The 26,083-nt window shown below is 38.6% G+C and overlaps 2 protein-coding genes across 6 annotated transcripts in view; both read right to left on the bottom strand.

Moving 5' to 3' along the window:
- MAP7D2 (MAP7 domain containing 2) overlaps positions 1-4,806 on the bottom strand; it is a 118,259-nt gene extending 113,453 nt beyond the window's left edge. For 2 of the 3 annotated variants that reach the window (XM_060136865.1, XM_060136864.1), the window contains exon 1: positions 1,849-1,896. The gene's annotated coding sequence lies outside the window, so the exon portion shown is untranslated. Of the gene's footprint in view, positions 1-1,848; positions 1,897-4,725 lie in introns of those variants that run through there. The other variant, XM_060136863.1, reaches the window with a different exon arrangement.
- The window catches only part of EIF1AX (eukaryotic translation initiation factor 1A X-linked), a 36,065-nt gene extending 10,077 nt beyond the window's left edge, over positions 1-25,988 (bottom strand). Inside the window, exons 1-8 of one of the 3 annotated variants that reach the window (XR_009538386.1) lie at positions 25,761-25,988; positions 14,609-14,692; positions 12,402-12,505; positions 11,265-11,315; positions 9,067-9,148; positions 7,832-7,923; positions 4,726-4,868; positions 846-1,894 (exon numbers count right to left, since the gene is read on the bottom strand). Coding sequence is in view for 1 of the 3 variants with exons in the window: in XM_060136889.1 (XP_059992872.1) it covers positions 4,863-4,868; positions 7,832-7,923; positions 9,067-9,148; positions 11,265-11,315; positions 12,402-12,505; positions 14,609-14,692; positions 25,761-25,776 (435 nt within the window). In the remaining 2 variants the exon portion in view is untranslated. Of the gene's footprint in view, positions 1-845; positions 1,895-3,560; positions 4,869-7,831; positions 7,924-9,066; positions 9,149-11,264; positions 11,316-12,401; positions 12,506-14,608; positions 14,693-25,760 lie in introns of those variants that run through there. The other 2 variants (XR_009538387.1, XM_060136889.1) reach the window with 2 other exon arrangements.
- Between the last annotated feature and the right edge of the window lie 95 nt (positions 25,989-26,083).

The following is a 26,083-nucleotide window of genomic DNA, read 5'->3' as shown; positions in this document are numbered from 1 at the left end:
TCGCACGAGTGTTTTTCCGTGAGGCAACTATGGTACTTCACAGCACGCAGATGTGTTTCATGGAGCACGTTTTAACCTTGTCACACGAACTATTAAAAACGTGTACTCAAGGGTTGGATTTAATAAGATTAATCATTTTACTGCTTGTCAGGGACATTCTTAAGTAAAATTCGCTTTTTAAAAAAATTGTGAGTTTCTATGTTTGCTTTCGGTAGATAAACTATCAAGTTAGGAAAATCCCGATTATTCTTAGATTTACAAGAGATATTTAAAAGCATAAATATGCATTGAACTTTATCAAACGTGCAAAACTCCAACTAATTCTATACCTGACAGTCCAGTGGATCAAATCAGCAATGAGACTTTACTCAGGTTTTGTCCCCACTTTTTGATCTGCCATTATCAGATTGTGAACCGAACAAAGCCTGGATTGGAACAGAAAAGACTGGCTTTTTAAAAGAGAGCAAGTTAAAAAAGAAAAACAAAAGTGAGCAAGTTGACCAGAGGATAAATATCTACTTCACCTATGTCTTTGCACAGTATAAAATAAGGTCCAGTGAATGGGATTCTGGAAATTTGAGATCATTCTGGACAACTGATTTACCATCAGAAAATGTCTTCAGCACAGGTTTGTAACAAATTCACTTGCCCAGAAAATGCAACCCTGTAACTGCAGTCTGACCAAACGGATTCATTCAAATCAAACAACCAAAAACACAAAAATAAAAAACAGATTAAGTATACATTTCCCTCATACATCAAAATTTTCAGAAAAGAATGATCATGAATAAAAGTTTAGTTAAAAATGTCATAAACAGTTTGAAAAGAATCAACTGCATACACTGTTGAAAGTTATTTCATATTTTATTTCTAATTGCAATAGTTTGCATCTGATTACATAATTCCAAATGATGGGAAAGGAAACCTCCAAATCAGTACCAATTAGCTGTCATGAATCTATGGTAAAAGGACTCATTAAAGACTTCAGAATGGAAGATGACCAGAGCTACCAATATTACTAATTATGAGCTTTCTCTAAAGAAATATAGAGCAAGTTGGTACTTTGCAAAATACCTTTCTTTAAGCAATTTAGAGACTTCCATCTGTTAGTCTTATGCTGAATTAAATGAGGGTGGTAGCAATTATTTTAAATATTGTGTCGACATGAATATACAAATATATATTCTACACACTTCTTTTGTTATAGGAACCAAAGACTGCAAGTAAAAGAAATGGTAAATAGAGAATAAAAAAGACGTGCATATTCTATCTTACACAGTCCTGGATATCAAGTGAATAGTGGCGGACACTGCTCTAAGTGGATCACACATACGAACACGCATTATTAATCCTCCCAACATTTCTGTGATTCTGCAGGTACTCTTCTCATCATCTCCATCTTACAGGTGAGGAGCCTGAAGCTCAGACAAGCTGGAGAAGGTGCCCGTGGTCACCTGCAGGTAAAGGGCAGAGTGGGGGTTGTGGCACAGGCTGCCTGACCTCAGAGCCCATGTTCTTCACTCTCTACCACATGCCTCCTAAGCACTAGGCGGCTGTGGGAGGAAGAGAAGACACAGTCCAACACACCCTCCGAATTCATCGGTTCACTCCATACCTGAGAGGCTAGTGTCTTATCACACTTATAGTAAGACTTAATTCAGATTTTGTTCTTTTCTAAAATAGGAAGAAAAAAGCAATGATGGTAGTTGAAGGTAAATAAAAAACACAAAGTGGTATGTAAAAGCTGTATAAATGAAACTTCCCCTTACTAAGCAGGACAGAGATCTAAACATCTCACACCAATACAAATCTTTTTAATCTTTATGACAGGTAACATAAAGAACTTACTTTCATTTCACTGCCAAGCCATAGTTAATACTGGATGTTGTTAAATCTGTACACAATACAAATAAAGTATAAATCCAGCTAGGTATTTTATTTGAAACATGCTTTTACCTATTAGATTACTCACTTGCTCTGAAGTCAATACTGACAGCAGTTTGTATCTATTCAAGATGTTATGCAATGTCCTATAATTTAATATTTACACAAGATAGATGAGAGTAAGTTAAACTACAAGTCACCAGGAGTTCTGTAAGCAACTATACTTATAGCCATGATTCCACAGATGTGGTGAGTAAACCAATGGCCACTCCTTAATAAAATACAAGAATTTTCATCATGCATAGTTTACAGGCTCCTTAAGAGGTGGTCTCTTTGAGAGGCGGGATTTTCAAGAAAGATTCAACAGTCAAACAATTAAATCTTGGCAAGTCTTTTTTTACACAAACACTTGGCTTGGTTCTTTAGCCGCCTTACTAATACAACTTATTTATATACTCTAATTGGAAGTGGAATAAACACTGCATGAAAAATGCATGCCTATCGAACTCATTAGTAATAACTATTACATTCTCTTAGCAGTAAGAATCATTATTCTTGGATTTCAAAGACTTTATTTTCTTTCAGGGCATACTTTCTAGCATTGTATTATAGGAATCAAACAGTATAACAACAAAAAAGGTTTTTTTTCTTGAGGACCACTTCCATTCCACCTTTGAAATATAATCAAATCAATGAAACTAATTTCCACACTAAAGACAAGTTAGTAAAATAATTCCTCCAAGTAGTGTTGCATATGAACTACAAGTTTACCCCAACTATTTTAATCATTATAATTTGAGATTTTCTAGGGTACAACAGCACTAGATTGGGCTGTTACTACGTAGACAAGAAAAAAAATGTCACCTGCAAACACGTGAATTGGGGTAAGAATCTTTAGACAAACCATATTATTAGAGGAGGTTAAGTAGAAAAACTAATGTTTGAGTTGCACCACCCGTACCATGAACTGTAGCACAGATGCAGAGTCAAAACATTCTTGGTAAAACAATGTGGAGGAAAGATCTGCATATACCACAAATTTACCAGAACACTTTTATGTACAGAAGCCTAAATATCTTAGGAGGTTTAGATTACCGACGAAGATGATCACTCAGTCAACTCTTCAAGGCTGGTTCCTTATGAGTACTAAAAACCAGTCCATGGTCTCAGACACATTCCACCTAGGTTAAGTGTTCAGGGACTCCATAGAGTAAGAAACATCAACTGCAATTGTCCACTCTTAGTTTCTGGTTTTTGATTTAATATTTTATAGTACCTCAGATTTTTATTCCAGAGTTTGCACACTTAGGAAAGGAAATTATACTAAGCATGGGATCAAAGATGTGCTTACTAAAAAAAAAAAAAAAAAAAAAAAAAAAAAAAAGATGTGCTTATTTTCTGAAGCCATGTGAAGGTTTAATCCTCTGTGTATTACTTTTCAACACTGAAGAGTTCTCTGGAGACCAGTAGAATAAAAGTTTCACAAGCTACATGAAGGATTTCTTTTACAGTTGCATACCACTTCAATGTGGCTAGTTAGGTCTAACTAGCCCTGCCCTTAATTTCATCTTACTAGAGTTGATGATGAAAAACTAACAAAGGGTAAATCTAAATTCCCAATAAAATACAAGCAAAAAACACCTGTACACACAATAAAATACATCCTAAACGCAAAGTAAGGGTATAATATACTCTGCAGCATGATACTGTCTTTATTATATTTCTCCACTGTATGTAGTTCTTCCATTCAGAAATAAGAGACCGTCTTTTCATTAAGTTGTTATTCCCTCCTCTTTCCCCAGCTTAGGGATACTTTCCCAAAGGCTTAATTTGTACAAACTGTTATGAAATTAAATTTTCATTTACACATAGTTTAAGTGTTTATAAAGCACTCAAAATTGTAGCTCACACGTATATGACTTCTGAAAATAAAACGACACTTTGAACATAATCCTTTTGTTCTGCAAAAATATTCTACATACATGCATATGTTCAAAACAATCTTTTGTTGTTTGGGAATTTTCTATGCACAGTAAGTTAAAAAAAAAAAAAGTTGACAACTATATCAGTATCTCCAATGTTAAGATAACTGGGTGCCACCTAGTGTTTGATTTCTGCAACTACCAACTTTACAAATTCAAAACTGCTATTAAAACTCAGGTTCTAAAAACCGCCTTTTTTGTTGATGTTTATAGTGGCAAAATAAGATCATGAAAAGAATGTATACAATATCAAAATCAGTATAAAAATAGCCACATGCTACTTAAATATGAAAAACAGACCAATCATTTTTCACTTTAAATGCAGATTTCTGCCTCCATTAAACTGTACCAAAATCTCAAGGGAAAATTCATGTAAGTAACTGGAATATACAAAAATTCATTGTACAGTAAACAGGCTAGTCAAAACTAGGGCTTAATTATGATTCATAATGCGTGTACGGGGCTTCCCTGGTGGCGCAGTGGTTGAGAGTCCGCCTGCCGATGCAGGGGACACGGGTTCGTGTCCCGGTCCGGGAAGATCCCACATGCCGCGGAGCGGCTAGGCCCGTGAGCCATGGCCGCTGAGCCTGCGCTCCGCAACGGGAGAGGCTCACAGCAGTGAGAGGCCCGCGTACCACAAAAAAAAAAAATAAGTACATAATGCGTGTACGGCAAATGGTTTTACTCAAAACATCCATTTACTTACTGGAAGTGGTCAAAGTGGGAAAGGCAGTTAACGCATTTTTTTTCTTTTAGAAGAGCAGATGTGGTCTTTTACCCACAAGCTCCGTCACATCAAAAGAACAAAGTGGGTTTAACATTTAAGAGAATTCAGCATTACTAGTTTTTAAAGAAATACCTTAGAAACAAATCAGTCTGCTTTAACAAACTGCACTCATGCTAATGAAATTTTAATCTTCTTTAATGGGTCACAGCCCAAATCCAAATTGTTGAATAATCCTCAAAGAAAGTGGAATGTGAAAGGTTGAGTTCGACTTAGATCTGGAAGGAAAAAGAACATCAGATCAACCAAAAGAAGAATTTTTATATTCCAACAGTCTACCACATGTAAGGGACACATGCACCCCCTTAGGCTATCTGGGAAACAAATCCAGTTTGAAGAGGAAATTCTGAACACTAGGTTTTTCTCAATTCTGGTCTGCTGTCATTGAATCTTTACAGCAGCCTTCAGAATGCTATACGTTATGCAGAATATTCTCAATGAAGTTTACTATTTTACTATCTCCTTCCTTTTGTGCTACTGATTAGAAATTTATTTTGGGGGTAGGAACAGACACAGGGAGTGTTACTTCCTTGAGAAACGGAAAAGTGAGATACCAAATTCTCCTCCCAGTCAACCTGGTTATAGGAGTGAAGGCTAGAACACACAGAAACCATTTGGAGAAACACCTTAGGGAAGAAGTCGGGTTCTCAGGTGACAGACAAAGCGACCCTTACGAAATGGCCAAGATAACTCAAATTCCTTTAATAACCACTACCTTTACTATCCCTTACTGCCAGCCTCAGTTCTGAAGAAGCATTGGCACAAACTGAGAAATACTTTTCTTAGAAAAGCTTAACCCTATCTAGATCCTCACCCTATCACCTCTGTGTATGTGGCTTCATATTGAGGTATGTACTCTGACTAGGTTCTTTATTTCCTAAAAAAGGTCTTCTACCCCAGCTAAGCTGTCAAAATGTTGGGATCGCTCCTTAACCTATAACACAGTAGTAGCTCCATGTCAGGTTCTTGTCAGAGTATCATCGATAAATCTACTGTCCAAGTGTCATTCACAGCTTAGTCACAAGAATCCTCTGGCTCAGGGGTTTCCAAAGGGAGATAACATAAAAAATAGAATGATATGGTTCATAAGAACCTAGGGGCAGGACAGGAATAAAGACGCAGATGTAGAGAACGGACTTGAGGACACGGGGAGGGGGAAGGGTAAGCTGGGACCAAGTGAGAGAGTGGTATGCACATATATACACTACCAAATGTAAAATCGGTAGCTAGTAGGAAGCAGCCACATAGCACAGGGAGATCAAGATCAGCTCGGTGCTTTGTGACCACCTAGAGGGGTGGGATAGGGAGGGTGGGAGGGAGGCGCAGGAGGGAGGAGATATGGGGATGTATGTATATGTATAGCTGACTCACTTTGTTATACAGAAGAAACACACCACTGTAAAGCAATTATATTCCAATAAAGATGTTAAAAAAAATAGAATGATGGATTTATTTCTTATCCCTTTTCATTTTTCTATTTTAGGGTATGCTCTGAAATACAGTATTGTATGTTTAAAAATTCATAAATGCAAATACACACTGGAGATAGGTACTCAAATTTTCTTTAATTCATCATGTATTCTAAAATGGTTTGGAGATGCATCAAAATGTAAGATGGACTGAAGGATGAATAAAGGTATAGGCAGATATGTGATAAACCAAGTACAGAGATGTTAATTATAGAATCTCAGTGGTAGGTATCACTTAATTCAGACTTCCCCGAGACCAGCCTTTGTTTTTGTTCGGTTGGTTTTTTTGTTTTTTGGGGGTTTTTTGGCCGCGCCGTGTGGCTTGTGGGATCTTAGTTCCCTGACCAGGGATCGAACCCAGGCCCCTGGCAGTAAAAACACAGAGTCCTAACCACTGGACCGCCAGGTAATTCCCAGCCTTTGTATTTCTGAAAAGCTCCGGTAATTCTGTTGCACAAACAATCCCGGTCAGGAGCAACTACTCTAGGTATACTAAAATTTCACCTTTGAATAAAATCAAACATTACTACTATTATTTTTAGATTTATATACACAGGTGTTCCTGAACTACATTTTTATTTAAAAGGGTTTAAAGAGCCCAACCCAGATTTAAGAGTAACTTATAATACCACCCCAGTTATTAAATAGATTTATATTGCCAGAAACTAAGTTTGAATTTCATTGAAATATTTTAACAGCAGAAGGGCAATGAGGCACTTATTCTTGTGAGCATTACTGCTTTATAGTGAGAAAAAACAACGCATTTTCCTCAAAATTAACACACCAACTCCAAACCAAGAGTTTGCCAATAGTGCATATCCAACAGATAAAATAACTGGCAAAAGGCCTCAATTTTAAGAGGGCGCTTTATTTTTTTGGTGGCTGCGCAGCACAGCTTGTGGGATCTTATTTCCCTGACCAGGAATTGAACCCAGGCCACCACAGTAAAAGCGCCGAGTTCTAACCACTGGACCATCAGGGAATTCCCTTTAACAGGGCTTTTAATATTATGCTGTAATTCCAACACTTCATATGAAACTGGTTCAAACAAGATTATTCTTCTAACATACTAGTGTTTCAATTAAGAGAAGGCACGTTTGTATAACACAGGGAATATAGCCAATCATAGTAACTATAAATAGAGTATAACCTTTAAGAATTGTGAATCACTGTGAACTTCCATGGTGGTCCAGTGGTAAAATTCCATGCTCCAAATGCAGGGGGCCCGGGTTCGACCCCTGGTCGGGGAACTAGATCCCAGATGCATGCCACAACTAAGAAGTCCGCATGTCACAACTAAAAAAAAAAATCCCACATGCTTCAACTAAAGATCCCGTGGGCCACAACTAAGACCTGGCACAGGCAAAATAAAATAAATAAATAAATATTAAAAAAAAAAAATTGTGAATCACCTTACAGTACACTTGTAACTTATATAATATTGTACAACTATATCTCAATAAAAAAGGCCTGTTTCTTTGATAAAATCTTGTATTTCTCATAACTGTCTGCTAAATTTCTTAATAGCTATCTCTCTAGACACCCTTAACTTAAACAAGTTGAGATTCCAATGCCTAGCATTCATATTGCCAAAGCAAATATTGACCTTTTTAGGAAGAAATACTGAAAAAGATGATAAAATTCTCAAAGCATAAACAGTTTGACTAGCACAAACAAAAGTTGAAAAACTCAAGGTGAAAAATGCTACTTACATCATCAATGTCTTCATCATCATCTCCAATGTCATCAAACTGGATTTCATCATCATCTCCAGGACCAAATGTATCAGTTTCATTGATTTTAGCTAAAGAAACAATAACAAATATACTCATATAATATAACCAAGATGTTAGTAAAATGAATAAATTGCCCACTAAAAGAAGTGGTTGGATATCAAATGTTGCAGTATAAAAGGAGACTCTTACAAGTCAAACTTTTAAGTTTCATTACCAAAAAGACCCTCTTAACTTCTACCTAACAACCCTAGTATATAGAACAGTATTTTACACAACAAAATCTCTAAGTCAAAATGCAAACAAGTTTCTTTTGCTCACAAAGGTATTTTTAGTGAGGCAGGCTCTAATTACACAAATTCTAAAGCTATTACAACTTCCAGCTACACTTCAAAAAACGTCTGAGCACACGCTAACAAGCCACAAATCATCAGATAAACTCATCAATCAGAAAAATTTGGTCAAATCGTGCTTATCCCTAAATAACAGAAATGAACCAGGAAGTGCTAGTCCTATTCCCAGATATATTAGCATTTCCTAGATTGGAAATGCCAAGTAAATAATTTCAGCAGGGTTTTCATGCTCAAGTAAAATTATAGTTTCCTTGATAATATGCAACAGAACCAAAAAATAACTTCCAAGCAAAAAATGTAGGCTTACAAAATAGTATGTAAAGTCACTTCCCCTTTGATGAGGTCATGAGAAACTTACTTTTATTTAAGTTTTATGCGTTAAGAACGCCTAACTTTTGTACTGCAGGGGAGAAACAAAAAACGTTGATTTAACAAAATCCTATGGATACTATGACACTAGGATAAGATGAACTGAAAACTGACTTTTTAATAAAAATCGACAACAGTACCTAATTGCTATCCTTGCTTCACATTTAAAGATGAATAATGACAGTCTCTTTAGAAAGGAACTTTCAAATAAATACTATAATCAATTTATTCCGTTGACTGGCATTACGCAGAAGTTTAGGGCTTATAAAGGATAATTCCTCACCAAAAGTATATTTATTAGGAACAGAATCCCAGTTACTTTTTTCTTAAGGTGTCTAGTATTATGAAGTACAGGCAGGCATACTTGGAATGAATCACGTAAACTCAAAACTAAACATGCAAAATCCACAAAATTCTACCAAAATTCCTTCATCTAAATACCACCAGGTAATAACACCATATAACAGGTTAATGTAATATCTCAGACATTACCATGTTCTGGAAGTTCGCCATATGCCTTCAGACTTCTAGCCTCATCTGCATTGTATTTTAAAATTACATCAGCTTTATTATCCTTAAAAAAGAGACAAATAAGATTTACAAATGATTATGCCAAAATATTATCCGTTATTTCATAAATTAGTTTCAAACTGGATAGAAAATTAAATTTTACTGTTGTGTTATAAACTCCTGTCCTTTTTCTAAAAATTTAAAGTTTTCTCCTACCCTCTGAAAAACATCCTTGGGTTTAACCCAGTATAAAGAAGCTTGCATGCATAAATGAATAATGATCAACAAGCTTAGGGAAGACAGTTATAGATTTCACTTCAATGCAGAACTGTACAGACCCAATCTTTTGGATTATTTATAGTTACCCTTTGATTAGAAGTCTTGTGAAGTACAAAAATTCCCTGGGACCATAATTTACAGGTGATTAAATACTCTAATTCAAAAATTGAGACCGGTATAATGACCCAAGGAAATTATTATACCTTTCCACGTATCAGTGGTTCTTAGGGTACAAATCCATCAGAATCTCCTATGGAGCTTTTACACCTCCTAAAGACAGATAAATTAGGAGATGTGAAGCCCATGAGTGTGTATTTGTAAAAGATATGGGTATTTCTGATGCAAGTGTCCCACTGAAAACTAATGCTTCAGAATGTTCACACTTCCCCATCCGAAAGGAATCTGACTCAGTTAAGGAAGAAAAAAAGGGTTGAAGCTGATTGTTTCAACTTCAAAAATTCTCAAAGGCAACGTAAGTGATCACTATGATCCAAGAATCGTGTGATTCACACCAGCACTTCTTAAAACGGTAATGTGTACAGAAGCCCAAGTGGATTCTAGTTAAAACGCACATTCTGATTTAGGAGGCCTGGGGTGAGGTCCAAGAATCTGCGTTTCTAACAAGTTGCCAAAAGCTAGTGATGCTACTGGTCCCTGTACCACCCTTTAAGTGGCAGGGACATAAAAGAAGGATCATGGGAGATTACGAATTGGAAAACTTAATGTGGCTGTCATTTTATAGTATGAATGTTACACCTTTCAGAACCTTGATTTCCTTATCTGTCAAACAGGGAACTAACTAATTGCTCCTACTTCTGGGGTTATCTTTAGGATCAAAAGAAGAAAATGGACATTAAAATGGTACGAGTTTCAAGCAGGCTATCTCAACCTCAGCACAGTTGATATATTGGACCACATAATTCATTGTTGTAGGGACTGTCCTGTGCATTGTAGGATGTTTAGCATCACCCCGGTCTCTATCAACTAGATGACCAGCACTGACCCCTACCCCCAGGTGTGAAAACCTGAAATGTCTCCAGACACTGCCAAATGTACTCTGGAGGAAAATAATCACCCACGGTTGAGAACCACTGATTTAAGGTAAAGATTTTAATGCTTTATTCTAGAACATATATTTAAAAAAATCAAAGTACGATCAAAGTTATAAAAATAGAAACAAGATCACTCAAAATGTAAATACATGGTGATGAGTTCCAATAGGTGGAAACCAAATGGATTTCATAGCCCTAGCATGAGTAGAGTCTCCAGGTTGACATCATGAAGGACAACTACCATTTTCTTCCTAAGTGCTCATCTCAATTTAGAGCACATACTTTTATCATGGTTTGTACTGCAATTACTTGTGTGCCTGTCTTACCCTCTCCACTACCAGGCCATAAGCATTTTGTGAGATGACAGCTTGACTCATTCAGTTGTATCCCCTAGAGTAATGGTTTCCAGATTTTGATTTCAAGACGTATAAGTTTAAAAAAAAAAAAAAAAAAAAAAAGGAGGCAGGCAGTCCAACATAAAATTATTTTTATCTTGCCAACTAAGAACACCAACAAAACCACCACAATATAGTATCCCTCATTCCAAAAAAGGGAACTTTTTAAATATCAAAAAGGGAAAAAGGACTATTTAGCTTCATGAAAAATTCACACTGTCTGTGATTCTTCTATAGTGAATATGCAGACTCCACAGACTGGCATTTGGGAACCATGATCCCTGGGGTACCTAGCACAATGCCTAAGACAGAACTGGCCCTTAAGAAATGTTTGTTGACACAACAGTGAATAGCATACTGGCCTGGAACTGGTCAAATATGGTTATGACTTATGTTCTAAACATTAATTGCTCATAAAATTCAAGCAAGTAAACAATGAAAATTTTATTTTTACCTGGTAATCCCGTAGACCAACCAATATAATGTCTGAGGTATTTATCCAGACCTATAAAAGTCACAGGAGGTTACATTTAAAATAAAAATAATCAATCAAGAGCAATGTTGAGTCAGTCTTCCCATAAAATACACATACTATTCACCCAACTGTGGGTAAAGTACCTGTATTTAGAATTAGGAAAAAAACTACAGTAAGCAGCTGAGCCACTTTCAAATTTTCTATAATTTTGGAGATTAGAAAAATAACAATCTTATTTAACTACTTGACAGTTTAATAATTCCAGGGGACCAATGATTAGTTCAGAAATTAAGGGATTCTTAATACTGAACCCCTCTAAGTGGTCAGTTATCCATTACAACATATGAGAATAGTAAATTAGGAATGTGGTTTTATCTCCCTCCCTCCCTCCCTCCCACGCACCCAAATACACACAGGAAACAGAACTCCTTTAGTTTGGTAACATGAGCATTAACAAGACAAATTTTTAAAAAATCATAAAGCCAGGGATGGAGCGACTTTTAACCAACCTGATCAATAAATCTGCCTGAACACCTACCCTGATGAGAAATTAATCACTACTTTCCAAGGCAGCCCATTCATGATCTCAGTTCAGGAAATTTAACATTAATACAACACTTATTTACTGTAATTCATATTCAAATTTTCTTAACACTCCTTACAGCTATTTCCCCCACCCTCAAACCGGAACCCAAACAAGGGCCACCTACTGCATTTAACCATTGCATCTCTTTAATCTCCTTTACATTGAAATAGCCCGCCCTGCTGTTTTTTTTCCATTCATGACATTAACATTGTATATACTAGCAGTCAGGCCATGTGTTTTGCAGTGTGTCCCTCAATCTGGACTTGTTAATTGTTTCCTCATGATTTGATTCAGGTTAATCATTTTGGGGCAGGAATAAAACACAGGTGATATAAATGAGTCTTCAGACAGATACCTGTATAAAATTACCATCAAAGATCTTGCTGTTTTGACTTAGAGGTAAATCACTGTTCTACTGAAATCTTTTGGGAACTTAGAAAAATGAGGTCCTTGGCCCATAAAAACCTTAGAGCCATTTTTTCCCCTTAACCATAATTTTATATTAAAGCAAAACAAGTCTCCACACTTACCTTTTTTCTCAGTTTCCCTCTGATGTGACATAACCTCTTTACACCATCAAAACACATCGCTTCTAATCGTCCATTTCCCAACATTTTGATTACCTGAGCATACTCTGGAGGAGGGAAAAGTAAAGGGTATAGGATATTGCTGAATTTTTGATAAAAGCAACTTAAAAGTCCACATACAACTGATTAGAACATACAGGTGTGTTGGTTAGGAATAAGTATATGCAGTAAAATAAGTACAAGGGAGTGATAAAACACCAAGCTAGTTAACGGCAGAGCCAGAACCAAGACTGTGTAATGCCATTTCTATGACAAGCTGTCCCTGCTATCAGAAATATTTTAATTATCTACTCATTTTGAGTTAAGTGGACTGTCCACTGTCTTCATGACCGTATGCTCTACTTCTGGAGATCAAGGTGGCCTGGCCCAAAATGTACACTAAAATGTATCTCATCAATCTCTCACTTTGGATCCTCGCCCAATTTTCGTCTCCTTTCCCTCAGAGGGTTAGTCTTTAGAGGCTAACTGCAACACAATTTTTGGTACACTGGCAAATAAAAATCAGCTTATATGTTATTAATGTCTTTGTTAAATTAGAATATCTTAGTGATTATTCTGAAGTTTTTGTAAAGCTGGAAAGATGCCCCCAGACAAAATGCCAAACTTTTAATCAAAAATCTTTCCAAAAGGGTACCCAGGAAGCCACCCTACTTCACTGCCACTTGAAAAACTGAGATGATGAGCAGTGGCTTGCACACGGGCCGTCTCTTCTGTCATTAAATGACAGAAGACCGGGGGGGGGGGGGGGGGTCACTTCAGAACCTTTAGTTTACTCAAGTTGTATGCAAGACTGATTCCCAAAGAGGACATCCACCAATTTGTAAATACGCTGAAACAAAACTTTCAAAGGCTCGACTGTGGTATTGACAAGTGGAAGTGAGTTACTCAGACTACAGTGAACCTAGCACCCACCTAGGGCCTCAACACGGTTGGTCGATTTAAAGGCAGGCTCTCTTCCAAAGTGGGGGGAAAACGTGAAAAAGAAAAAGTAATGGCAGTCAAAATAAAGTCAACTGCTAAAGGAGGGCAAGAATCAAGGGTAAGAAATAAAAGGGTCTTTTAGCCAAATAACATGTTTCATCTTTAGTGGCTTATATATTCATGGCATGAACAAATCTACCAAGTTCTATAAAAAGATAATTAGAAAAAGTTCTTTGTTAAAAACTGCTGAAAATTACTGGGATAACTAGAAAAATTTAAATATGGACTATATATTAGATAAATAATATATTCACGAGTGTGATAATCCTACTGCAGTTACGTGAGAGAATATACTTGTTCTTAGGAGAAACATGATAAAGTAAGTAGTAAGGGAAAAGTATCATGATGTCTTCAACTAACTTCCAAATGGTTCAGGAAAAACACACACACGCACACAAAGATGAAGGGGTTAAAGGAATTCATGATACTTAGAGTGCAACTTTTCTGAAAGTTTGAAATTACTCAAAATAAAAACATGGGAAATGGGGATATATGTATACGTATAGCTGATTCACTTTGTTATATGGCAAAAACTAACACACCATTGTAAAGCAATTATACTCCAATAAAGATGTTAACCACCCCCACCCCGAAAAAACCCCCCAAAACATAACTCTCAAAAACCAAAACCAAACAAAACATGGGAAACTACTGTTATGTATCTGGCACTTAACAAAAATCTTAATCAGTTTGAAAAGGTCAATTGTTCAGTTTCATTTTATTATGTTATGAAATTACATGTAATTTACATGCCTCAGATGCATTCCTCAAATACCCATGGTCTACTGAACATACTATGTAGCACCATTCGCTATCAAAAAAAGTCTACTAAGTCATGGAACTGTCAACCATAGCTTTTGAGGCTTAATTCCCTCTGAACTGCTCAATTCATTCTTAGTTGTAACATGAGTGTTCACATAAAACAGTGAAACATACACATTTACAGAAATGCCATCAATCCTCAGCGCATGCTGAGTATACCAAGAAATAACTACCAGAAGAAAGGCTCTGGAGAAGTGTGGGGGATGAGAAACGGAGAAGAGCAAAAGGGGACATGTGGTTTTTTGCTCAGGATTATGAACAGTATCTCTTTTATGTTGAGAAATTGAAAACCTTACTTAAGAAAGAAAACTATTACTGAAAGAAATCTAACTTATGAAAATGCTTACCTTGCCCATCTTCTTTGAACACCAGCTCTCTCTTTTCAGATTCATTCTCATTCTTACCTCTGCGTCTATTTTTACCTCCTTTACCTAACGGTTTTAAAGAAAAAGACATTAATTATCTGCAAAACAGAAAAAGAAACCAAACTAGGGCTTACAGAATGTTCTTTAAAAGCCACTTAAATTATAAGAAGTACAATCTACTATGTGTAATATAAATAAGCTACACGAATATATTATACAGCACAGGGAATATCGTATTTTACAATAACTTTAAACAGAGTCTAACCTACAAAAATACTGAATCACTATGATGTACACCTGAAACTAATATAATGTTGTAAACCATACTTCAAACAAACAACAAAAACCTGAAAAAAATGAAAAATTTAAAAATTCACCTAATTTGGTCATGTATCTCCAATCATATTAAACATATACATGTCATCACTTCCCTACCCTTCCTGGAAATCCCTTTTGGGATACTGCTGACATAAAATACAAACAAACCAAAAGGAGATATCATAAACATCACGACTACCTGGTTGAATACACTGCTCAGTGAACTCCTCCTACAGTGGCCCACAAGGACCAAGGAGGGATATATAACGGATCATGATAAATTTTATAAAATGGGGTCTCTCTTGTACCTGCTCCCCCAAATGAAAGGTCTGTGTGCAAAAAGAAGATAATTGGGCCGGGGCGGGGGGTGGGTAAAGTTTTATCAACTGGAAAGGGACACTGATTTTGTGGCAGTAGAGGGAGAGCAACAAGTCTGGCAACCCTGAGAGTTTACATTTTGTCCTATAGCTGTAGGATACATCAAGCACGTTAAAAAGCAAGGTACTTAGAAACAAAAGACAATGGAGACACGATGACCCAAAACCTATGGGATGCAGCAAAATAAGTTCTAAGAGGGAAGTTTATAGCAATACAATCCTACCTTAAGAAACAGGAAGCATCTCAAATAAACAACCTAACCTTGCACCTAAAGCAATTAGAGAAGGAGGAAGGAAAAAATCCCAAAATTAGCAGAAGGAAAAAAATCATAAAGATCAGATCAGAAATAAATGAAAAAGAAATGAAGGAAACGATAGCAAATATCAATAAAACTAAAAGCTGATTCTTGGAGAAGATAAACAAAATTGACAAACCATTAGCCAGACGCATCAAGAAAAAAAGGGAGAAGACTCAAATCAATAGAATTAGAAATGAAAAAGGAGAAGTAACAACTGCCACTGCAGAAATATAAAAGATCATGAGAGATTACTACAAGCAACTCTACGCCAATAAAATGGACAACCTGGAAGAAATGGACAAATTCTTAGGAATGCACAACCTGCCAAGACTAAATCAGGAAGAAATAGAAAATATGAACAGACCAATCACAAGCACTGAAATTGAAACTGTGATTAAAAATCTTCCAACAAACAAAAACCCAGGACCAGATGGCTTCACAGGCGAATTCTATCAAACATTTAGAGAAGAGCTAACACCTATCCTTCTCAAACTCTTCCAAAATACAGCAGAGGGAGGAACGCTCCCAAACTCATTCTACGAGGTCACCATCACCCTGATACCAAAACCAGACAAAGATGTCACAAAGAAAGAAAACTACAGGCCAATATCACTGATGAACATAGATGCAAAAATCCTCAACAAAACACTAGCAAACAGAATCCAAGAGCACATTAAAAGGATCATACACCATGATCCAGTGGGGTTTATCCCAGGAATGCAAGGATTCTTCAATATATGCAAATCAATCAACGTGATACACCATATTAACAAACTGAAGGAGAAAAACCATATGATCATCTCAATAGATGCAGAGAAAGCTTTCGACAAAATTCAACACCCATTTATGATAAAAACCCTGCAGAAAGTAGGCACAGAGGGAACTTTCCTCAACATAATAAAGGCCATATATGACAAACCCACAGCCAACATCGTCCTCAATGGTGAAAAACTGAAAGCATTTCCACGAAGATCAGGAACAAGAACAAGGTTGCCCAGTCTCATCACTCTTATTCAACATAGTTTTGGAAGTTTTAGGCACAGCAATCAGAGAAGAAAAGGAAATAAAAGGAATCCAAATCGGAAAAGAAGAAGTAAAGCTGTCACTCTTTGCAGATGACATGATACTATACATAGAGAATCCTAAAGATGCCACCAGAAAACTACTAGAGCTAATCAAGGAATTTGGTAAAGTAGCAGGATACAAAATTAATGCACAGAAATCTCTGGCATTCCTATACACTAAGGATGAAAAATCTGAAAGTGAAATCAAGAAAACACTCCCATTTACCATTGCAACAAAAAGAATAACATGTCTAGGAATAAACCTACCTAAGGAGACAAAAGACCTGTATGCAGAAAATTATAAGACACTGATGAAAGAAATTAAAGATGATACAAATAGATGGAGAGATATACCATGTTCTTGGATTGGAAGAATCAACATTGTGAAAATGACGCTACTACCCAAAGCATTCTACAGATTCAATGCAATCCCTATCCAACTACCACTGGCATTTTTCACAGAACTAGAACAAAGAATTTCACAATTTGTATGGGAACACAAAAGACCCCGAATAGCCAAAGCAATCTGGAGAAAGAAAAACGGAGCTGGAGGAATCAGGCTCCCTGACTTCAGACTATATTACAAAGCTACAGTAATCAAGACAGTATGGTACTGGCAGAAAAACAGAAATATAGATCAATGGAACAGGATAGAAAGCCCAGAGATAAACCCATGCATGTACGGTCACCTTATCTTTGATAAAGGAGGCAAGAATATACAGTGGAGAAAAGACAGCCTCTTCAATAAGTGGTGCTGGGAAAACTGGACGGGTACATGTAAAAGTATGAAATTAGATCACTCCCTAACACCATACACAAAAAGAAACTCAAAATGGATTAAAGATCTAAATGTAAGGCCAGACACTATCAAACTCTTAGAGGAAAACATAGGCAGAACACTCTATGACATAAATCACAGCAAGATCCTTTTTGACCCACCTTCTAGAGAAATGGAAATAAAAACAAAAATAAACACATGGGACCTAATGAAACTTCAAAGCTTTTGCACAGCAAAGGAAACCATAAACAAGACCAAAAGACAACCCTCAGAGTGGGATAAAATATTTGCAACTGAAGCAACTGACAAAGGATTAATCTCCAAAATTTACAAGCAGCTCATGCAGCTCAATAACAAAAAAACAAACAACCCAATCCAAAAATGGGCAGAAGACCTAAACAGACATTTCTGCAAAGAAGATATACAGATTGCCAACAAACACATGAAAGGCTGCTCAACATCATTAATCATTAGAGAAATGCAAATCAAAACTACAATGAGATATCATCTCACACCTGTCAGAATGGCCATCATGAAAAAAATCTATAAACAATAAATGCTGGAGAGGGTGTGAAGAAAAGGGAACACTCTTGCACTGCTGGTGGGAATGTGAATTGGTACAGCCACTATGGAGAAGAGTATGGAGGTTCCTTAAAAAACTAGAAATAGAACTACCATACAACCCAGCAATCCCACTACTGGGCATATACCCTGAGAAAACCATAATTCAAAGAGCCATGTACCAAAATGTTCATTGCAGCTCTATTTACAATAGCCAGGAGATGGAAGCAACCTAAGTGTTCATCATCGGATGAACAGATAAAGATGTGGCACATATATACAATGGAATATCACTCAGCCATAAAAAGGAATGAAACTGAGTTATTTGTAGTGAGGTGGCTGGACCTAGAGACTGTCATACAGAGTGAAGTAAGTCAGAAAGAGAAAAACAAATACCGTATGCTAACACATATACATGGAGTCTAAGAAAAAAAAAAGGTCACGAGGAACCCAGGGGTAAGACGGGAAAAACGACACATACCTACTAGAGAATGGACTTGAGGATATGGGGAGGGGGACGGGTAATCTGTGACAAAGTGAGAGAGTGGCATGGACATATACACACTACCAAATGTAAAATAGATAGTGGGAAGCAGCCGCATAGCACAGGGAGATCAGCTAGGTGGTTTGTGACCACCTAGAGGGGTGGGATAGGGAGGGTGGCAGGGAGGGAGACGCAGGAGGGAAGAGATATGGGAACATATGTGTATGTATAACTGATTCACTTTGTTATAAAGCAGAAACTAGCACACCATTGTAAAGCAATTATACTCCAATAAAGATGTTAAAAAAAAAAAAAAAAAGCAAGGTAGTAACTGCCTGATCTTGGAAGTAACCAAGATGTCCTTCAGTAGGTGAAAGCATAAACTGTGGTACTTGCATAGAATGGAATACTATTCAGCAATAAAAGGAAATGAGCTATCAACCCCCCCAAAGACATGGAGAAACCTTAAATGTATATTACTAAGGGAAGGAAGCCAATCTGTAAAGGCTGAATAGTATGATTCCAACCATATAACATTTTTGAAAAGGCAAAACTATAGAGAGAGTAAAAAGATCAGTAGTTGCCAGATGGGGAGCGGGGAAGGAAGGACAGGTGAATAGGTGAACAACAGGATTTTTAACGCAGTATGGTACTGTAATGGTGGATACATGTCACTATATATTTGTCAAAAATCCATAAAACGTACAACACAAAGAATGAACCTTAATGTAAACTATGGACTATCTATAGTGGCTCATGTAAGATATTAATAATAGAGGAAACTGGGAGGGTGGGAGTTGGAACTCTGCAATTTCTGCTCATTTTTTTATCAACATAAAACTGCTCTAAAAGACAGTCTGGTAAAAAACAGTAAAAATCAAGGTACACTAGGGATGCAATCAGCAAAATCTAGCTGGGGGTTGGGGGATGACGGGGACGATGACAACATGGGGACGAATCCACAAGACAATCTGTTTTCTTCAACAGATACATTATGAAGAAAAAAACCCCCACAGATGGATGAAGAACCTACCAGTTAGAAAAGAGTTAAAAGATATCAACCAATGACAATGTATAGCCCATATGTGGACCCTGATTTGGTGTGGACGGTGCAAGTTTAGCTGTGTATTAATGATGTCCGAGGCCAGGAGTTGAGTACATGGAGGCTCATTATACTAGTCTACTTTTGTATATGTTCAAAATTCTTCATAATGTAAGTTTAACAACAAATAGAGCAAGCTGAAGAAGAGTATAAAGCTACCATTGTGTAAAAAAGGGATATTCATACTTGCTTACATATAAAATATCTCTGGAAGGGCACGTACAAGAAAGTTAATGACTGCCTGTGAGAAGAACTCATTGGCAAGAGGACACACTTAGGAAAGACATTTCATTCTACACTTTTTGAAACCTGAATCGTGAACTTTACTATTCAAAAATCTTAAATAGGGCTTCCCTGGTGGCACAGTTGTTGAGAGTCCGCCTGCCGATGCAGGGGACACGGGTTCGTGCCTCGGTCTGGGAGGATCCCACATGCTGCGGAGCGGCTGGGCCTATGAGCCATGGCCGCTGAGCCTGCGCGTCCGGAGGCTGTGCTCCACAACGGGAGAAGCCACAACAGTTAGAGGCCCACGTACCGCAAAAAAAAAAAAAAAAAAAAAAAAAAAATCTTAAATAGTTCAACAAAAAATAGAGGTGTGACATGATCCTCTGGGTGGGAAAACTGGTAAGAAGGTCACTGTCCTTATTACACATAGAATGAAGCACACCTAGCCTGACCGTGAAGAGGAAGACACAAATAAGAGGAATATTTCTGAGATGGAAACAACATGGGAATTGTGACCATATGTGAAGGGAGGAATAAAGGATACATGGAGCTTTCACAAAACTTCTCAGGATCTCAATTCCAGCCTCTATAAAATGAGGGAGTTAGAACAGAAGATTCAAGTGCCTCTATATTCTTTCTACCATGTAGGGTTCTAGAATTCTTCTATCTACCGGTAGCCTTAAAAATCTGTACCCTCCCTCCCATTTTCCATACTTTAAATAATGACACTGCTGATCATTTCTCAACTCTTTTTCTGACTTTTAAAGGGCCACTTGCACTATTCTTGACCTTTCATCACCCCTACCCCTTCACTATGCCTATCCCTTTTGAGCTTCATTAAGTCCAAATTCTCAGCTTCTGCTTACCTACTTTCTAAGGAAAAATTTCTCTCACCTACCACTTCTATGCTAAGAATTTTACAGCTCATCCTACTATTTCAACTAAGCTTTGGCCTCATTTCTAATGTGAGGCTCAGCACATTTCCAGTGAATGGGCTACTGTCATTCAAATTTTGCTCAAAACTCAAATTACTTTCTTTTACAAAGTTGGTCCTTAATAAACATCCTTATTTCTGTTAGTGGTAACATAACTACCTTAAAGAATATAAGTCTTTCAACCTATAAGCATGACAGCAATCTACCTCTCATTACTCCTCTTCAATTTCCCTATGCTTCAATCCAAGCAGACTTCTCGCTGTCCCAGTAACTCGCCCTTAACAAGCTTATGCCTATGAGATAGGCATTATTTTGTCTTTATCTCACAAGAGAGAATGAAGTGAGAGCTGGTATTTGCATCAGGCAGTATCACCCCAGTGATTATACTCTTAACCAGTATGCAGTAATGCCACCCATTGACTTGTCACTATCACTCTATGAGATAATAAGTCATTTATGCCCAGTTTACCAGTGAGTTTACTGAAGCTCAGAGAAGCAACACTATTAGTGAGTGGGGGTGACCAGATCCAACCTAATCCTTTTTTGTTCCTGGCCCCCACATTAGGGTATCTCTCCACAGCGTTCTGTTCCCATTCTAGAACCTAAACCACATTGGCAGCCATTCCAAAAGACAGAAGAAAGGTGTTAAGTGGTAGCGACACTAAGGGACTCACAGGACGAGCCTGGAAGCAGCAAAAACAGTTCACAGCCCAAACAGAATAAAGAACGTGTACCTGGCCACTGCAAAGACAGACTCTTAACTTCTTGAGTCATGTGCACTTACTCTGTCCCAGGGGCAGTCTCACAATGCTCTGTGCTATGTTCGGCAGGCCTCTACAATGTCTGACCCACCCAGAGTCCTCAGAGCTCATTTCCTAGAAAGAGAAAAGTATCCTCTGCTTCAAGCCACCAACCATGCCAAATCTTCAAAGCAGAGTGGGCATCAGTGCAAGTATCACACCTACTTTGTTTACTGAGTCACATATTTAGTTGGAAAATTCTTTGACTCAATCACTCAAGAGTAGCCCATACATTCCTAAAGGACTGGTGATTTTAAAACTAAAAGTAGTAACTTCTTTAAAGTGTGGGAGCACCTTACCCCAACTGCTCTTCATAAGTGGGCCCAAAGGCTACCTTTTTTCCCTGAGGTAATAAACTGACAGAGTCTAGAGGATTCTAGAGGAAATAAGCTGGTAAGAATCAATCCAAATCAAGTCATTCAACACACAGTTAGTGGCAACATACAGTTAGTGGCAACACAGTTAGTGGCAACACACAGTGACAATACGTGTGTAAACATCACAAAGATTATGTTCACAGGCTCTGGCTTTTCCAATGAATAAAAACAGAAAAATAATCATGAATTTATTTCACATTAGTAAACTGCATCTCATAAAACTCGAGAGTCTTGAAAAGTACTGTTCCTCTAAGATAACAAGTAAAGATAACAGATGGGTTTTACAACTATAGGAATGCTTAAACACCAAATTCAGAATGGTGGCTACCTCCTGGAAGAGATGAAGAGAGGGAGCGGAAGGGGATTGGGGAGGGGAACACAGAGGGCTTTAACTGAATATGTGTTGTAATTCTCAAGTTCAGAGTAATGGGTTGATTCCCCAGGCATTCACTGCATTATTTATAATTTTTGTATGCCTCATGTGTTATTTATAAAAGAATGATTCATTGCTTGTCAATTTACCAGAATTAACCATACCCTGATCATCCCCTTCCCTATTTTATTGCCATGTAATGAAATGAACTTTAAAGGAGGTTTGTGAACTAGATGTGTTTTAATGTAGTTCAGTCCCTTTGGAACCAAGGGAGAGCCTATTATTCACCTAAGGGTGGAGTCAACAGAAGGGAGGTGACTTAATCCAACAATTATTTACTGAGCATCTACTAAGTGTCAAGTGCTAGCAACCCAATGTGGCGTCTCATTGCAGTGGCTTCTCTTGTTGTGGAGCATGGGCTCTAGGCGCGCAGGTTTCAGCAGTTGTGGCATGTGGACCCAGTAGTTGTGGCTCGCGGGCTGAGCTGCTCCATGGCATGTGGGATCTTCCCGGACCAGGGCTCGAACCCATGTCCCCTGCATTGGCAGGCGGATTCTTAACCACTACACCACCAAGGAAGTCCGAATCGCTCGCTCACTTTAAAGTGGCTAACTTTATGTGATGTGACTTTCACCTCAATAAATTAAAAAATACAGTATACGACATTAGGTATATTATATACTTACACTCTAGACACCCTTGAGACAATAGGGGAAATTTGAAAATGGACTGGATGTTGGATGATGTTAAGAAATTACTGTTAGAAATTTAGCATTGATAATGCAACTGTAAATATGTCCCTCTGCCATTTGGGCCACTGACACCACAAAAGCCCGCCCTGAGCTGTGGGCCTCCGGGAACCCCACCCGGACAGAAGTTGAGCACCAGTGCTGGTCCTGCAGCTTTCCTCTCGGAGCTTCCCCACCCCCGCCCTTCTCCTTGGCCCGCTGCTGCCAGTTAGGCCCTGCCGCTGGGACGCTGCAGAGGGCAGGCTGGAGCAGAAAGGGGATTTGCTTCTCGGTTTTACTGGCATAAACTCAGCAGCAGTCTTCTGGCTGTAACTGCTTTCAGTGGTTGCAGATGATTCCCTTTTGCTTTGCCCCAGAACCAACCTCACAGGGTCCTCAAAGACCCTGCTATCGACAGCGCCCCCTCTTTAGAGGTCTGGGCCCCTCCTCCAAGTTTTGTCAGGTTTGTTTGTTTTTCTTTAATTGGAGTATAGTTGATTTACAATACTGTGTTAGTTTCAGGTGTACAGCAAAGTGATTCAGTTATACATATATATGTATATATCTAAATTCTTCTTTTCTGATTCTTTTCCATTATGGTTTATTACCATAAATTCAAAATACTGAATATAGTTCCCTGTGCTCTACAGTAAATCCCTGTTGTTTTTGTCAGTCTTAATAATAACAACCTCTCTCCTTTTTTCCCTCCAGTTCTAGGAGCCATAGCTGTTTCTAGCAATTGCTACCTTAGGGTGGTTCCCTTTTTGCCTTTTCAGCTCTCCAATACATGGGTTAACCAACCTTTATATTATAATGATTTTTTTTTTGATGTGGACCATTTTTAAAGTCTTTATTGAATTTGTTACAATACTGCTTGTTTTATGTTTTGGTGTTTTGGCCGTGAGGCATGTGGGATCTCAGCTCCCCAACCAGGGATCGAACCCGCACGCCCCGCATTGGAAGGCGAAGTCTTAACCACTGGACCACCAGGGAAGTCCCCTATTCTTTATATTAAATTTTGTCTGTGAAAATAACTTTTATTGCTACCTTTTGACAGGACATGACTGATGCATCAACTGCAGACAGTTATTCATTATATTTGCTTTATAGCTTATTGTAGGTCTGAAATCTTTCATTCTAATATTTTCATTTTACCATTTTAATTAGCAACCAAAAAATATAAGGTAGCTAGGAATAAACCGGACAAAAGATGCACATGAAATGTAAGGAGATATTAAACAACACCTAAATAAAGGAAAGATATACTACATTCAGGCATGGGAAGACAAATATCCCTAAAGATGCCAATCTTCTCCAAACTAGATACTACTTCTCCAATAGTAGTATCTAGTTTGTGTCTTCTCCAATAGATACAACCTTCTCCAATAGATACTACTATTGCCCTTCAGAACTTACAGTCTAGTGAGGAAATCGGAAATCTCATCGCCAGAAATAAAGGTGAAAAATAAGATATCTATTGAATGGATCCAGTTACCATCTCAGAGGGGATAAAAGATGATGTAGGTTACAAGAAAACCATGACTTTGAAAACCCTATTTTGTCACCCCGTCTTTACCAGAATAATTAGCAGTATAATACTTGCTACAAAAAGGAACGGCAAGTAAGAGGGCAGTGAGGTGGAGTGCCCTGAGAGAGCTGCACCAAATCTCGCACAGAACTGCAACCAAATACATCAAGGAATAAAAAGAGTAGTGACAGCTACAAAGAGGAAATGAGGTAGAATTCCTGGAGCCAGCTGTGAAGTAAAAAAGAGAACAGAGTAGGCCTGGGTCAGGGCAGGGGTCTCAAAGATGACTAATCAAAGGAAACTTGTGGGTTGTGAAATACATGCCTCTCCTGTAGGAAAATACCTTTTCCCTGTTTCGACTTCCACAATTTCCTCTGAGAAATTGTAAGAATACTGAAGACAGAAACACCATTAAGTCTTAAAAAAAGAATTTCTTTAGGACTGTTCTGCTTTTACCTAGATTAGGCCTTCCATTTTGCAAATTCCAAATAAAATTATCCTCAAATCTGACAGTTTGTGAATGTTTGGCCTAAGAATGGTAGGAACTGAAAGGTCTTTACTCCCACCACAATATATACCGATCTGGAGCAAAAGTAGAAAACTTGGCTAAATATGGAACAGGTGTTCTGGGAAAAAAGAAAGCCCCGTAAAAGGATGGGTAAGAGTAAGTCTCTAGAGAGGAACCTTAATGCATCAAGGTTTCGTCCACTATTTACAAAAGAGAGAGGGAGTAGTCTCAACAATACCCAACAACTGCCCATAAAGAATTCCATGCAGGAGTACCTGATGGCCACTTAAAACAGGCATCACCCTTTGAAAGTTAAGAACTGCCGGGAAGGCCAAAAGACGCCCATTTGCGAAGCCCAGGCGGCCACGGGGGAGGTCTCCCCACAGGTCCCTATAGTGCCGGGGTCAGTCTGGCGCGAATCTGGAGCAGAAGCACACGTCCTCCCGCAGGAGGCCCTACAAAAATGGCGTCGGCTCCACCCCAATGTGACCAAACTGGAAGACAGGAGTAACTTCCCAGCTCCTCTCCCGAGCCCAGGATCGCGTCCGGATCGCCCAGCTGCGTGCAGGCAGGGCGGAGAGGCAGGTTACTGCCGCCTAGGAGATCCGGAGGCCGCGTGCACAGCCGGGGAGACCGGGCCGAGCGGAGTCGTGGTCCCGGGGTCCAGGCGGCATTACCTTTATTCTTAGGCATGGCGGTGACGACGGCCTCGCAGCGTCTCCGACTCCTATCTGGGTGGCGGCGGCGACTCCTCCGAGGGGCGACGCGTGGGACAGCGTGACACGAAGCAGGCGGGGGAGAGCGGATCGCGCGCGCGCGAGAATCTAACAACCGAGCTCTTCCGAGATCCGCTTGCACCCACGCTGGGCCGCGACAAATGGCGTCGCGGCTGCTTGCGTCGCTTTTCCCCGCCTCCCAGCGCCCTCAGGGCCCGCCCCCACTCCCGGCCCTACGGCGTAGGCGGGGCCGACTGACGCCTATTGTCAGAGCGGAGGGTGAC

This window comes from Lagenorhynchus albirostris, chromosome X, assembly GCF_949774975.1.
Source record: "Lagenorhynchus albirostris chromosome X, mLagAlb1.1, whole genome shotgun sequence".
NCBI lineage: Eukaryota > Metazoa > Chordata > Mammalia > Artiodactyla > Delphinidae > Lagenorhynchus > Lagenorhynchus albirostris.
Note: the sequence above shows the minus strand (reverse complement) of the source record. Positions and strands in the feature narration are given on the sequence as shown.